The 16,032-nt window shown below is 37.3% G+C and overlaps 1 protein-coding gene across 5 annotated transcripts in view; it reads right to left on the bottom strand.

Annotated features, from left to right (window-relative positions):
- pdzd2 (PDZ domain containing 2) overlaps positions 1-16,032 on the bottom strand; it is a 110,910-nt gene that overhangs the window by 45,769 nt on the left and 49,109 nt on the right. For all 5 annotated transcript variants that reach the window (XM_066712045.1, XM_066712046.1, XM_066712047.1 and 2 more), the window contains one exon: positions 782-1,253. In XM_066712045.1, coding sequence (XP_066568142.1) covers positions 782-1,253 — 472 coding nt within the window. The remainder of the gene's footprint in view (positions 1-781; positions 1,254-16,032) is intronic.

Genomic DNA, 16,032 nt, shown 5'->3' with positions numbered 1-16,032 from the left:
ACCATGTATGGAGATTTTAATAGCTGAGTTAATACTGTTGCTGTTAAACCACTGATCACTGTCATAACAGTGCTTACGCTCATCACAATGCATAAAACTGCCAGTAAATGAGATACACTTGGCTGCATTTAGACTACATTGTTTGAGTCAATAAACAAACAAATAAACAAATGTGGATGTTCTGGAGAATGAGAACAGTGAATTGAGACACTAGAAAAACACCACTCAGAAACATCTTAAAAACAAAAAGGAAAAATCACATTCTCAAAGACTAGATTTAATTAAAAAAAAAAAAGCACATTTCAAATATAAAGTTTTTAAGAAGGTGGGATGGTGTATGCAGTTTAAACCAAAAAGTAGAGACACTGGTGCAGAGAATGGTGTACTAAAATAAACCTATGTGCCCTGAATCCATATATCCCCAGTGCCTCAAACTCAGGCAACAGGTGGAAAATAACCTAGAGAGGCTTCCGACCCATCTCAGTTTGTTAGTTGTTTGTTGAGTCATGACCTCTTGCTGTGAATATTAAATTGCAAGGACCTGCCTGTAAACTGTTTCTCTATACAGAACACGTTGCAGATGTGTTGAAAGCTTAATTCACCTGCCCATCCTTCCTTCTTGAGCCACTGATAAAAATGCTTAACATTCACTGAAGTGAGAGAACAGCGATCCATTTGAGCGGGGTGTCACACATTAAAAAGGAAGGAATGAAATAAAAAGGGGAATAATAAAAAGATAACACAGCTGTGGAAGAACCAAGCAAGGAGGGCAACAGCTTACCTGGCCACAGTGCTCGCTGTTAAGAGACTCGGTTCTCCCTCCCTCAGAGAGACGAGTCCTGGAGTGGCTGCTGGGTAGAGTCCCAGTGGACTCCCCGTTCTGAAGGGGTGGATGGGTAGCAGGAGTGCCGGCTCCAGGTTTCCCCACAGATAGCGGAGCTCCAGGGCTGCTGGTCTGGGTGGGCGAGAGCTCAGTGTCTGTCGAGGTGCAGTACCCATTCTCGACCTCCAAGTCCCGGCTGTCTTTACTGTCCTTGCTGTCTCGGGTAAAGGAGGACCGGGAGATGACCCCGAATTTGCGAGTCCTTTTGCCGTTCTGTGCCGGGCTGCCGCCAGGTTCAGAGGAGATGCTTGATCTGTGCTGTTCGCTGCCGCCGCTGCCATTGCAAGGGGGGAGAGGAGCTTTGCGTTTGATACGGCGCAGCATGATCAGGTAGATGCATCCGCCATTCCAGCACTGGTCAGCCAGGTAACTGCAAAGGCAAAGAGCACCGGCACGTTAGGATGGACGCCAAACAATTACCGGGATAAATGTGAAATATTTAATGTACAACATATATTTCCTTACATATATTTTGGCATTGAAAGAGAGCAACATGTTACAGGATGTAGACAAATAACAACCATAATAAAATACAAATATTTTAAGTGATGTGAATTAAATCTCTCATTACTTTAATTTCAGTTTAGATGCAAAATCCCCACAAATTTACTATATTACCCTCATGGCGATCATATTACATAATGCTTTAATGACTCATGTCCTCAGATGTTGTACTTTGTTGGCAGGGGAAAAAACTGTGCTGACAGAAACCTGGATGTCATTCTGTACTGACTCAGCTCACTGACTTGAAAGGATCATTATATAACTCAAATATAAAGAGTAAAATCTTCATCATCACGTCTCAATAATCTTGATAAGGGGGATAACTAGCACTGCAAATCTCTTTGGAATTCATATATAAACAATTATAAAAATGAGTTATTGATGGCATCAATGAGTCAATCGTGCTCCTAAATGCTGGGCATGGCAGAACAATTGAAATGCAATTACACAAATTGTGCAATCATTCACTGAAGCGCCTATATACACAAGGGAACCAACACATAATGTACTGTTTATAAAATAGCCCCTCTGCATTGGGGCTAGAGAGGTGGGGGGGATCTGTCACAAAATCACAAATACTTAATATTCACATGAAAACAGGAAGGTCAGCCGATCAGGGAGCCATAAGTTCCTTGGGTAAACATGAAATTCTAGAAAAGTACAGTCTGACAGAGGAAAAATTAATTATCTTGTTGTATCATAGAATAGAAAAGATGTGTAATAGAGGTTTGTACTTTTGTTTCTTTTTATATTATACAGCCTGTCTATTGTTACTACCCTGGAAAATGTATACAGGTTGTCACTAGTCCCCAATAATACCTGTATTTCAAACCTATTTGAGAACAGAGACACATATACAAGCACTTTGGGATAGCTTTCTAAAGAACAAAATATCCATAACATCTAGGCTTTAACAGTAGCAGTCAAAACAAAACCAGAATCCACCACAAAAATGCAAGGAACCAAATCACACTCCTGTGGAGGGGTCCAAATATAACTATAATGGAATTCATCACAGCTGGGATGAAAAAATAAATACTTCAAAGATATTGTGAAATAGTGTTTTAAAAGGGCAAACTCACAAATTAAGTCATTTAAAGTCTATTTGATCCGGTTCCAATCTAGATGGTCGCTGAGCTTGAGGTTGTTGTTGTTTTTTGTTTTGCTAGCATAGTTGCTGAATGTGAGATACAAACTCTTACTGTACTTCTAATGCCTTGGCATGCATTCACCCATACCACAGTAAAACATATATTCAGTTTCTGTTCTGTTCAATCCTGAACACCTAGAAGGCAGAAAAGCTTTAAAGCAAGTCCTAAAATGGCCAACAAATCATTAATTCTGGTTCTTTAACAAACTTGACTTCCCAAATCAGACATTTCAGACTGGTAATCTGGTACTTTGCTGAACAGAATCTTTACTTCATTGCTTTTTGTTTAAAAACAATGTAAACAATGAGAATATCCTGTTGAGTGTAAGCCACGATTTTCAGGAACTACTTAAATATGAGCCTGCACTAAAAATCTCCCACATTAACAATCCAGCAAAAGTGCATTTTTAATCCTCAAGAAGAGGATAAATATCACTGACCATTTAAGAATCTGCCGAGCTGTTGTGTATTAAATTCCTTGGTGTATTAATTTAAGGACGAGGAGATAAAGAGTTTGATAAAAGGTATATTTTAGTGTGCCTTATGGGGCTGCCCAAACAAACTTTCATTGCAACTTTGCCATTCATCATTTAAAATACAACTCCTTATCAAGATTTTTTTTAATGCATTTGGCAACTGTTTCTGCTGTAATAAATGTAGCAAATAAATTAATAAATAAATCTGTGACATTCTTGTGAAGTGCATAAAAAGCAGAAAACACTTTGGGTTTTGTTCCCGTACTAAGCATCAACCTTCTACGCAGAGGTCACTTCTTAGAAAGCTTCTAGTACAATTCTAGAAGTCCTTGTCTCGTTGGCCCCAAAGCTACACACCCTGTGGGAAGGAAACACTTGAAAGCAAAAGCTACAGCCTGGACCAATAAATCAAACAGATGTCATATTCCACTGAAAAATCTATTCCAATATGATGAATGTGTCATTTTTTTCATGCTAGCACCAACAATCTTTACAAGTTTCAAATGGATTGTTTTTGTTCAACATGCGATCCTTATATATATGTAAAGAAACGTAAATTAACTAAAAAAAAAAAAGCCTACCCAAGTCAGATTGTAAACTTTTGCAGGGCCCCAAAGATGGCAAGATTGTAAATTAACATATGGGATACGGTTAGTAAATTGCGCTCACCCATTTGTTTTTGTTTTTTAATTCGTCACCACCAATTAATTTAAATTATATCTTTGAAATGATACATTATAAATACACACTCCATGTTCTACATAGGATAGTCAAGCTTATGTTCATAGCTACTGTATTGAAACTCAACTCAACTTACTCTCCTGTTTGTTTGCCTGTTTGTACGTGTGTGTGCTTTGTTTTTTCCACTAAAGCAAATATACTAAATATCTACAGGGTTTGTATTTTCTCCATGTTTGTAAAGCACTGTACAATATATTTTGCATCATGTAATACAGGGAACAAAAGCACTTACAATCCTATTCTCTGGGGCACCATCATGATGTTCTGATGCCCTGCACTAACAGAGCTGATGCAACATCCTAACAAAGCTTTTGCTTACATCCCAAAATGGGATGCCAGACAAAATTGGAGCCAGAACTAATCAAAACAAAGCAGGCTAAAAAAAACAAAAACACAACAATAAACAGATTTTAAAACGATTGGAGGGAAATCAAATAGAAAACATCCACGTCACGTGAACTCTTTAAGTCTTGCCATTGTTTTGTTTAAACCCAGGGGTTCACTATAATAAAACACGTTCAACAATAGGGTCCCATGTTATCTTCCCTACACATTAGTGTTGTCTTGTGGTAGTGGAGGCCATAGGATGTTCCACAAGGGAACCAAAACATAATGTACTGTTTATAAAGGGGTTGGGTGTGTGTTGGGGGGGGGGCTGTCACAAAATCACAAACAAATACTTAATATTCACATGAAGACAGGAAGGTCAGCCAATCAGGGAGCCACAAATTCCTTGGCTAAACAGCCTGACAGAGGAAGAATAGAATAGAAAAGATGTGAAATAAAGATTTCTTCTTTTTTGTTTGCTTTTACATTAAACAACCTGTCTATTAATACCATGGCAAACAGATTGTCTGTCACTGGTCACCAATAATACCCGTATTTCAAACCTATTTGAGAAGAAAGAAGCACAGTAGTCTAATACACAGGGAAGGCCATAGGATGTCCTGGAGAGAGAGAGACGTAGCACCTGAGAATGTTTCGGAAAACAAAAATAAATCAGAATGAGAAATAATATTGCTAGTTACAAAACACTGAATGAATGAATGAATGAATGAATGAATGAATGAATGTAGATTATAGATCCCTTTTCATTAGTATGAAGTATCAGCTATTCACCATAATTATTTGTGACAGCCAGCCATATTTATATGAATCATATTAGCTTGACAATGGATACAAAGGAAACATAATTGCCTAGCTGTAATGTAATCAAATCAGGGTTCGACTGCAACAGAAAAACACATACAAAATAAAATTACAGTTTAAATTCTTAGAAACAGATTATTTGTTTTATTAAATCTTCAATCTATAATGTTTAGATGAGGTACATGAAAAGACAAGGTTAATTGTAATTATGCTCAGGTCAGATAACAGTACCCCAACTTATAGCTACGTCATGTATTTAGAATATTTCAATGATGGTAAATGATGGTAATTTAATTCAGTCCATATTATGTTATGAATGATTATGCAGCTAACACACTCATGAGTATCACAATAGACTGCAACACACTAATCATTGGCATATTATCAATGGGAAGTATGCAGCATTGTTTCTGTAAACAGAACATTGCAAAATTTCTGAATAGCTCAGTTTAAATTAGCAGTTTGTTGTTTTCTGTAAAATGACAGGTGATTGAGGCAACTCGTTATAGAGCAGGGGGATTATCCAAATTGTGGACAAGAGCCACACACAGAAAAAAAAAAGGAATCAAACGTATTTCATAGGGATCTACAGAAATATATAACCACTGTCATACAGTCATAATACAAGTGTCTTGTTATGATATTTCCTCAAAAAACAAAACACAAACCATGCATGTGTCGTTTAGGTTGTTTAATATTTCCCACTTCCCAAGGGTACAGCAGAAACTACTCCCAGCTAAAAAAAAATTATATTGCACTCAAGCATTTAACTAAAGTACATTTCAATATATTATTTGAAGTAAAAACAAAGAGTCTGAGCACCACTGGATTCATGCTAATTAGTCCGTAAGAGTTTGTAAAAGGGCACACTGTGCTAATGGAGGTTTAAAAGGATGTCAGGATTAGCATAGTGCAATCACTTCAGACTCACTTCTGTTTTCATATTTACTAAAAAGTGGGAAATGTGTTTTTTATTACAAAAGTTTTATTAGAAATATGGAAGACATACAGGGAAAAAAACAGACAAAAGTAAAGTGTGCGTAACATGTACCCAGAATTTGTCATCTTCATTTTAACACCAAGATGCACTGTAATTAGTGTATCTTTTATTGTATTAAATCTGAATGCAGAAGTCAGAAATAAGTAGATGCTTTGCAGGGGAGAGCTGCTATTTTGTTTTCCTGAACCCTGACAGGCAAGGGAGGGCGGCGATTGTTTTGGTGGACAGGCTACTTTCCTGGGGACTACAATGGCTGCATCTGCAGGAACTCCAGTGCAGCTCACAACTCATGATAGCAACACCAGATATGGTTTCAGCAGTACTTAATGGGCCATTTCCTTGCAAATTTTAATTGAACCAATTTTATTTTCAGAATTCTTGCATCCTGTACGAAATCACCATTTTCACCTCAATTACATGAAAAGATTATCTTCTGAGTAAATGAGGTTGTCTGGTATGTATTCTTGTAATTGCCAAGACCTTCTAGTCAATACATCAAGTCACGTATCATTCATTTTTACATACCAAGCATTTATTTTCTTACAAGAATATTCTATTTTCTTGTTGATTCTCCAAGTAGTATGTGGTTTAATACTGGAAGTAAAACTGAAGCTTTGTCCTGAGTTAGATGCACTACATATAAGCCAAGACCATTTTGCATTAGCCTGGTGCCTTCCTGGTGCCTCCAACTCACAAAGAGCCAGTTACTGGTTGTAAATTATCCCTTACTTAACCAAGTATTTATTTATTCTTGAGTCCCATTTTTATTACAGATGTTTACACAGATTTCGATGCTCAATACTTAACTCCTTGCCATGACACCTTGTGCTATGTAGTAGAGGCTAATGATTTCAGGATGCATTAAAAAGAAAACACAAAAAAAAATAAGAGATTATCTTTTAATATGAAATGTCACATCTAACTAATTCAGATTGAGTAAAATAATGTATTAATATCACGGTAGGCACTTCAATTGTCTATAATTGTACTTTTATTGAAGGCTCATTTAAATAATCAACAATGATGCCTCTTTTTGATCTCTTGACACTAAATCACGATCAGCACTTTAATGTGTGATAAGATGATCATTCACCACAGAATCTTTAAAAAAAAAAATAATAATCTGTAAAAGGAAAAGCACTGTGACATAGTCCTGTTTAGTTTTTTTTAGATTCAGTGACAAGATTACATTTTCATTTCACTCTTCTTGGCAAAACAGCTTCTCTGAGAAACATTCTTTCATCTTTCTCCCAGTTATAGATCTGACAGCGAAAACATGAAAAGGAAATACTGGGTTTATTCAATGCAATAACCCACAGATTACCCGTTTACGCTTCGTTCCGTCTGTCATCTCATACTTCATAGATTCATACCCTGCAGCCATGTCTTCTGAGCCACCTTTCCTCAATTTCTCAGAAGTGCCCGCCATGTCTATACTTTACTATGCAGCCCCTCTCTACAAACAAAGTCCCACTTCCAGTCCTACATGAGCCGATCCCTCCAGCCAGACTTCCTCCCCATATGGCAGACAGCTTTTTTTTTTTTATTATTTTATGCAGCAGTATATTTTATTACTTTCAAGGCTACTGTAGTTTAATTCCTTTTCAGTTTCCAGGATATTTAAACACAAGGCAAGACACTAGAGGACTGCTTTAGCTCCTCCTAATCAAATAGTTTATATGAAAACTTATAGAACAACTGTGTTGTTGCCTTTATGAAGCAAATCAGAAGTAACCATCAGACTCTTCAATCAAACACACCGCTGTGAAGCAAACAGACAAGAATACATTTTAACAGCTCTATCGTGCTGCCAACAAATAGAAAATAACCATATCCTTATCCAGGCCCAGTTACCAGGGCAACGAGTGGTCTCATTAGGTAATGGGCATGATATTTAAAATAATAATTATATAAATATGGTTACATAAATGGGGAGAAAATTACACACATTTATATTAAATACAATTCTTAGAATAGTATTTGCCATTTTACTCGCTGCTGGTGTACATCAAAGTTATACCTTCCGTCACAATGTTTGGTAAGAACAGGAAACAGCCTTTGAAAAGCCATTGTGTACACTGGTGGGGGGGTTAAGTTAAGGTAGAAGCGATAGGCCAAAAAAGTCTTCCTAATAAATTACATTTGCTTATTTATTTTTTATTTTCAATGTCATTTCACTTCCTTTTGGAAACAAAACAAGAAGCAGAAAAGTCAAAAATTGTTCTGTTTAGCCAGTAAATGTGAAACACCGGTAGCTCCAGTCAGCTCCAGTAGCTCCCCCCCCCAGGAGTTACACATAGCTGAAAGTGCAGTAAGTTGTAATCATACTCTTGTAGATGTTGAAACAAATGAGAAGCATAAGCTGGATACCTGTATTCAATAACAAACAAAGTGATCTACTACAAGGCACTGGCAGGAGGGAGAGTGTTTAAAAGAGAATGCATTAGGCCTAAATACATATTTGTCTAATTCCATGATCAATGCCTGGTATAATGTCTTATTGACACTGGCAATGAGGCAGAGCAGAAATCAATCTATTGCATTGAAATGTAATTGATGCCATTCCTACTGATTTATTTTTTAAATTATTTTAGTTATTTATATTTTTTAACAAAACTCTCAATGGATCATCTTACAATACAATTTTCTGAAATGGATCTTGGATCTGTTCGGAAAATAAACAGGGAGATTATATTACACTTACTTGAGTGTCAGCAGTTATTTTTCAGCATTTGAAAACAGAATGCAGAGACTGCAAATCCTGTGGAAGGACACACTTTGGTCTTTACCAAGAGTGCACAATTTTGTATCAAGTCTGTTTACTTATATGTAAATGTATTTGTATATTACTTTAGACTTTTGTCAGAATGTCTGTGGATTCTTTTGAAATACATTTTTTAAAAATCACTAAAGTTTAATGTTTTACGTTTTCCCCATAAAACCGAAATGGAACACATCTGGCTCAACCAAAAATAAAGACATAAATAAAAGCAATACTATTCTTGTGGTGTTTGAAGATTTCACTTTCAGAACTGACAGAAATTAGATTTGATTACAGAATAGATACGCCAGAACCTCATTACTCCCGTTTATTTGAATTTACTTCTTGTATTTACTGCTAGAGCCAGCACAGTTTCCTCTTATCTAATAAAACTCCTTCTGCTTCCCACACCAGTATGATTTGAGCATAATAATAGACACATTTCAGTGCCTTAAGACAATCATTTCACAGCTTTTCACTACAAAACCTTATAGACCAACAGAACAGGCTGAATACACTTGCCTTCCATAATATATTCATGAATACAAATCCATTCCCTGTTAACAATGCTATGTGCCTTTGGAGGAGAATAAAAAGCATTAAACAAAAGAAAATAAACATAGAAATATCGGTTTGCAAGAATCCTTTCAAGACTGTAAATCTTTTAGCAGCATCGCCCCCCCAATTGTGCATGATGTCATCACTCTTCTTTCCACTAGGAGTAAGAGAGATGCATGCAAGGGTGGTGCCAGAAGACCAGAGCCCTGGGGAATGGAGTCACAATCAGAAGTTCAAGCAGACAAGCAGCCCTGTTGCACAAGCATGGAGCAAGACAGATGTGCATTGGGGCAAAGCAGAGTAACCCAGCTCTATAGATAAAACACCAAACCCAAATGGATATCTGTATTAAGGGAATGGACCAGCGGGTTATGGAGTGTTCCAAAGCCAACATAATATACTGGGCTGGATTCCCCTTTAGTCACTCTATCCCACAATCCACTCTGGTACCAGCTCCTCCAATGTTATATGGTGTATGCCTCAACCGTCTGGAGTCACAAAGCTGGGAAGTCGGGCTATTAAGCCCAATTTAAACCTAAGATTGCAGCCTGGTCTTATCGCTACATGCAACGCTGAAGTTGCAGATGAAATATGCAAAGAAACCATAACCTCTGTTTGTTTGATTTGGGGATTTGTTTGCAGGGTAATACAATTAAAAATAAAGATCGGGGCTCCAGTTCCCCACCACTAGAAGCCACAAAAGGACATAAACATGAAGCCCAAAAGGACAAGCAGAAGGAGGTGACTGCTTCCTTCTGATTATTAAAGACAAGGGTGTTGCTTTCTCTCTGTGATCTTTCACATGTTTGTTAAGAGGAACAAAAAAGCTGCGAAGTGGCTTCTTCAAAGACCCAGTTAAACATGAATTAGTATGTGTTACCAAGACAACTGATAATACAAAGGGCATTTTACAATCTTAATAGGCACTGGGGAATGGATACATACACCTACAGAAACCACGGGGGAACAGTAGGGTCTTCCCTGCTGAAGTTTATTTTGTATATAACTTATCTTGGAAAACATATCCTTCAAATCTAGTCATTTGTAGGTTGAACTATTCTGACCAACAGCCAGTTCATTCATTAGGATGAAAATGATCCCCAGTGCATTAGCTAATGCCAAACAAAAAGCCCTGCAGAGAATCCAATCAGAAATCACCTGTGAGCATCACACACAAGACCACCCATCTAAATGCCTAAACTACTGAGTTTTAATTACACGTGCCTATTTAAAAATAAAATCCATCAGTGTCTGCATTAATAACACAAGTTTATTTGCTCCACAGCTACAAATCTCCCTTTCTTAGAGCTTTTAAAAGGTTTATTTTCCTCTCAATGTTATGTCTTGGAAACTGGTTCACTGGCCATTGCAGTCACACGAGGTATCTCTGCAGCTCCCATGTGACACAGATCACTGCCAAATACATCAGATATTAAACTGAGGAGGAAATATTTAGAAATTAGTAATGTGTTGCCTCAATTAAGAAGGCAAAGTCTTTAAACATGGCTTATTTCATCCAAAAAGCCATTGGCGTTACATTGCACATTTGTTCCCTGTTACACTGACAGATGCAGTCTACCATTAAATCAACAGCTTGAGAATGTTCTCTGCACAGCAAATGTGATCTCAGGCCACTGTTTCAGCATACGTCATTGCTATGAATCCCCACTTCTTTTACTGAACATTTTATAACAGAGTGTTTTGGGATGATAGCCTATAAACAATTTTGAAATGTGTGCTTTAATGTGAAAAGAAACAGGCCTAGAAGGCACACTAATGTATTTTCATGGTTTTTAAACTTTATTGTTGATGATATGATCTTTCCTAGAATGCTACAGTACACAAATACAATAGACAAAACAAAGATTGATTTTCAATGCTGCTAGTTGCTTGAATTTAATTATTTCTGATAATGTGCATTTGTGCAGGATAATCAGCACAGGACATTTCCGGACTACATGCAAAGATTTTTTAAAGTAACTTAATTTTCTGCTTCTTGTGTCAGCAGCCTCACTGGGACATTTCTCAGACCTGCTTCAATGATGTCATTTTGATCCTCTTCTGATCCATATAAAATAGAAAATACTCATTCACTTCAATATATCAATAATCAATATAGTCCATAATTTTGAAAGAAAAATGCATATTGAGCATAAAGTATATCTTCATGGAAGAGGGCACTAAGTAGGACACTAAGCTCTCAGTTGTTTTTAATTAGCACAGTATTCTGGATTATGATTATTACTATTAGTAGTAGTAGTAGTAGTAGTAGCATAATTTGTAATTGTAGTAGTAGCAGTATTTTCCCATTGATCTTTTTTATTTACTTCCAATATGAAAATATATAAAATCAATGTACATTTTAAGCACACATAAAGCTACAAGAAAATCATACATACCACATTAAAATATCCATATTTTGGCCAATCTAATGGAGTTATTTGATGCAGCCAGGTCCTTAATTTGATAACTGAATAAATTATCTAATTTTAAATCTGTTTTTGGCACGTATCTGCACTGCAATTGACTGGTATGTCTAGGATCTGACTATGCTTGCTACAAAGTCACTCCAATCAATACCAAACTTATTATTCCACTCTGTTATAGAATGGCTACAATATAGAAGGTTAAAATTTGGAAACAAGCTTTCAAAGTGTTCCTTCTTTCATGTAATTACGACGGGTTCCCATATTAAGAGTCTTCCAGTTTCAAGAATCACACTCCGCTGACAGGAGGAGAAATCTTACAGCCAACAGTTGACTAGAATGAGGATGGAAGGGAGTTTGATGATGCTGGTCACTTCTCACAGTGCAGCTGGTATTACTCTCACACAGTACCACAGTTAACATTGTTGTCTTAGGCCAACACTAGCGTGTGGGGAATTGGAAATAATATAAAATGTTCTCAGTAATCACAGCACAGCTATTTGTGTTGTTATGCAGCATGGAAAATCCTGTGGAAGTGAAGAAAAAACAATCAATCTCGAACAGAACAGCCTACGTGTAAGAGACCTATTGTTTCCAACACATAAAGCAGTCTGCAATACAAATGAAACGACATCAGATCTGATAAACAGAGTAGTATAATGTGCTGGCAAAGTGCCTTTCCCACAGTAAGTGCCATGCAAGGCGATGGGTTCATAACAGAGTCTTTGCGTTTCCACCTGCCGATCCTGTATCGTCTCCACTGACCAAAGGGATGCCTACGTTCTAAAGGGACTCATTGCCTTCATTGGTTTCATACTTTAAAAGCAAAGGAAACGAAGTGGCGCCTTTTTTGACAATCCCCAACCCCCGACATATGTATGTCTGTGTGTGTGTTTGTTCATATAAATGTAACAAATGGCCACACTACTTTCATGCATGAGTAGGGGATACTATTGCTAATACTGTGGTTATGCAAGAACCAGCAAGGATTCTGCACACTGCAGCAATTTCATCAGTGCTGTTTGCCACTTATGACAATGTAATAGAATACATGCTTAGAAATGATATGAGGAAACAGTGAATTACCAATCACATGCTGTCTGGACAGCCGAGTAGGGGCCCCACAGTTGAGCTGCTGAGACTGATCAGTTGTGTGGTTGTTCTCTGAGTCCCCAATAAAAAAACATACCAATAGCAACAACATTCAATGTCAACTGCTTATTTCTATAATACATTTACAACTAATCAACTACATCCATACAAGTTCCAAACAGTACATTAAATTATTATGCAATGGAAATAGGAAACTTTTTTTAAAAAGCAGATATTAAAATCAAGTTACCAGTTTATGCCTGATCTGTAAGGCAAACTTCAGTCTCTGGCAACATAACGGTTTTAAAAAGAATTCCTGTACATTCAGCTTTCCTCATTATCTAGAGGTAGCAGAAAGATATAATTTTTAAAACCTTCTTTTACACATTTTTGTAGCTAAACTACATATGAAAAGACATACCCCAAACTTTCATGTAAAAAATGTATAAATCAAGATTGCAAGTATGGGATGTGTAAATCATTTTAATTAAGTATATATGTTGGTGCATTATATCACTCTGTCCCCCTGTCTCCCCAGTTCAAAAATTGCCGTCGTCATGGAAGATTTACAATCCAGGTTTCATTACTTCTTTAGGCAAATGCAACACAGGTGAAGGAAGGTTTGCAATTCAGAAAGAAAACGCATCATGAAGCGAAAGACTCACGTCACAAGCATCTTTTCAGATTATTTCCCAATCTGAAAGCACAAGCCTGGCCTCTTTGCGGCTCAGTACTCTCTTTACTGTCTTGCTCTGGGAGATGCTCTTCAATGGGGAACACCACACTGTCCGTAATTAGCTCAGCAGAGGCCAAACCAAGCACAGCAACACCCTGCAAATTGATGCGTTCTGTATGAATGAAGATTTAAAAAAGAAAATCCCTATTGTTTTTTCTTGTCAAGAGCATTGAGGTAAAAAAGCAGAAATACAGCAGGTCTGACCTTGTTGAACATTTTAGGGTCCACAAATGTCAAATCTTACAATACACCAGGATGGTGAAATTGATTGCAACAGACACAGTATAATACTGCAATCGTATTGGTTTACAAGGCATATTCCTAGTTTCTAAGAATGTCTCCTTTTCCCTTGAGCATTTTAAGTACATGAGTAAAGAGGAATTTTAATGAAACAAGTAGGATGAATAATTAAATAAACCAGTGGACCAACTGTACCACAACAAAAAGTGCCAGGAACCTCAGGGAAATCAGAATGGGTCTGTGAGTGAAAATCAATGAATCTAGGTAATGTTTCAAGTATCCCTTGTCAAGCTCTTTAATGCCACAATAGTGTGTCATATCTGTCTATAACTGCAATGTCACATACATTCATGCATTCCCTTTCATATGGATAACTGTAGGTGTCAATTGCATTCCCCTGACAGTGGAGTTGTCCACAAACATGCTCGAAGGAGTCTACTAATAGATGCTCAAATACACTTTCTCCATCTCGTATTACCTCCCAGTAAGCCGAATGTCTGGATTCTGCCTGGGCAAAAATTGGGTTTTTCAGTATTCAGGGAGACGCCTGGACCTGTTGGTCTCACAGGTTGTGGGGGCTCCAGAACTACAGAATGCACAACAGCAATTATGGCCAGATAAAGAACAAAAAAAGCATGAGATCACTGCTGGCACACAGACAAGGAATTTTACCGCTGTAAAAACTAATGGGCCACAAACACAAACAGGTCTTGATTCCCTTTTTAAGGATTTTTTTTTTTTTTAACAGTTTATGTCAGCAACTGGATAAGAAAAGGATTATGGCTTTCTTACTTTATCAGCAAGGCTGCAGCAATGAAAGGATAGCGTGCCATAATCCTGTTTCACTGGCTCACTCTTCACAGTGGCCAGATATGCACAGATACACCTGCAGATGCGTTACTCTGCTGCCAATTTAAAGCGTTTGCTGTTTAGCAGGTTACAATTCCAAGATGCTGCCTTTCATGCTAACTATACAGGCCAAAATGAAGAAAGCACCTTTATAAAAGACTATCCCAAACTTGCAGTATAAAGCCCAAGCATGCTTTTAAAGTTGTACACTCCCTGATTTGTATGACGTTTAAATAAACCCAGAATCAAAATAAATTACCCTTTAAACACCCTTTACTCTTATTTATAAATATAGTCATGTTTGTTTATTTGTTTATGTATTAATTTATTGGTCATTCTGTTTGGTCGATAACATTTTCTGTTTATCAAACAACTGTGTTCAGTGTTCCCATCCACTTTGCTGAATTGTGGGAAAAACTGGATGTATGTGGGGCGCAGTGAGGGTCATGTCACTCGGCTCCACAGCTGCCTCACCCACCCACTATACCGCAGAAAATCCCAGTCATACTTAGAAAGCTGCGGTTTTCCCATTACATTATTAACACTGGTGGTCTTCACAAACTCCCTCAGGTGCTGCTTTGATTCTGCTGAAACACCGTCTTCAGTCTCAGCCGCTAACCAAAAGAAACGGGCTGTGGCGAGTTTCAAAAGAACGAAAACAATGGCCCGATGCCGGTAGGATTTTTTTGTCTGGAAACTGACATTCTGGAGCAGACCTGCCAAACAGCCAAGCCAAGCAGTGTCTGGAGAGTGAGAAAGTATGTTCTCTCCCCTCTCTGCGAAAAAAGCTGCTTTCCAGCTCTTAACTGCAACACAGTGGCCTTAACTGTGATTTCTAGTTAAATAGCTGCACTCCGATTGATATAAGGAAATTTATTGTGATTATATAGTAGATGCAAGACTGATATTATACAGCACCAGACGAAATCGGGTCACTTTTCAGAGTACAGACCTTTGTCATGTCCTGGGTCATCTATAGGAGACTCATACACTGCTTACTAAATGGGCATTTGCATTTATATCTTCTATTGTCCAGCACAGTCTCAGAAGCGCTGTATTTCTGAAATACATAAATTCATAAATGAAATACATACATTCTGGCACATAAATGGTAATGTTTGGGTTAATTGCATTCAGCTTATTGTTTTAGATGTTTTAAAATGAAACGTTGCTAATTACTTAAAATGAGCAAGCTATAGATTTTTTTTTTTTTACATAGTGAGCCAAATTCAGTTTACCCATTAGTTTTACATTAAAATAATAATAATAATAATAATAATAATAATAATCTTCAGACAAATTGCTTTGAGGTTTAAATCCCACAGAAAATGAAAACACACTGTGATCAAAATAGAAACTTTTTACACTTTGGTAGAAGTCAAATGGAGATATTTTCAGAACTTTTCTCACAGTGGGTGTGCATAACATCCAACTTAATCTGATTTTCAAGGGCACAAAAACCGCCAA

This window comes from Amia ocellicauda, chromosome 8, assembly GCF_036373705.1.
Source record: "Amia ocellicauda isolate fAmiCal2 chromosome 8, fAmiCal2.hap1, whole genome shotgun sequence".
Classification (NCBI taxonomy): Eukaryota; Metazoa; Chordata; class Actinopteri; order Amiiformes; family Amiidae; genus Amia; species Amia ocellicauda.
The sequence above is the reverse complement of the archived record's forward strand: the minus strand, read 5'-3'. Positions and strand labels throughout refer to the sequence as shown.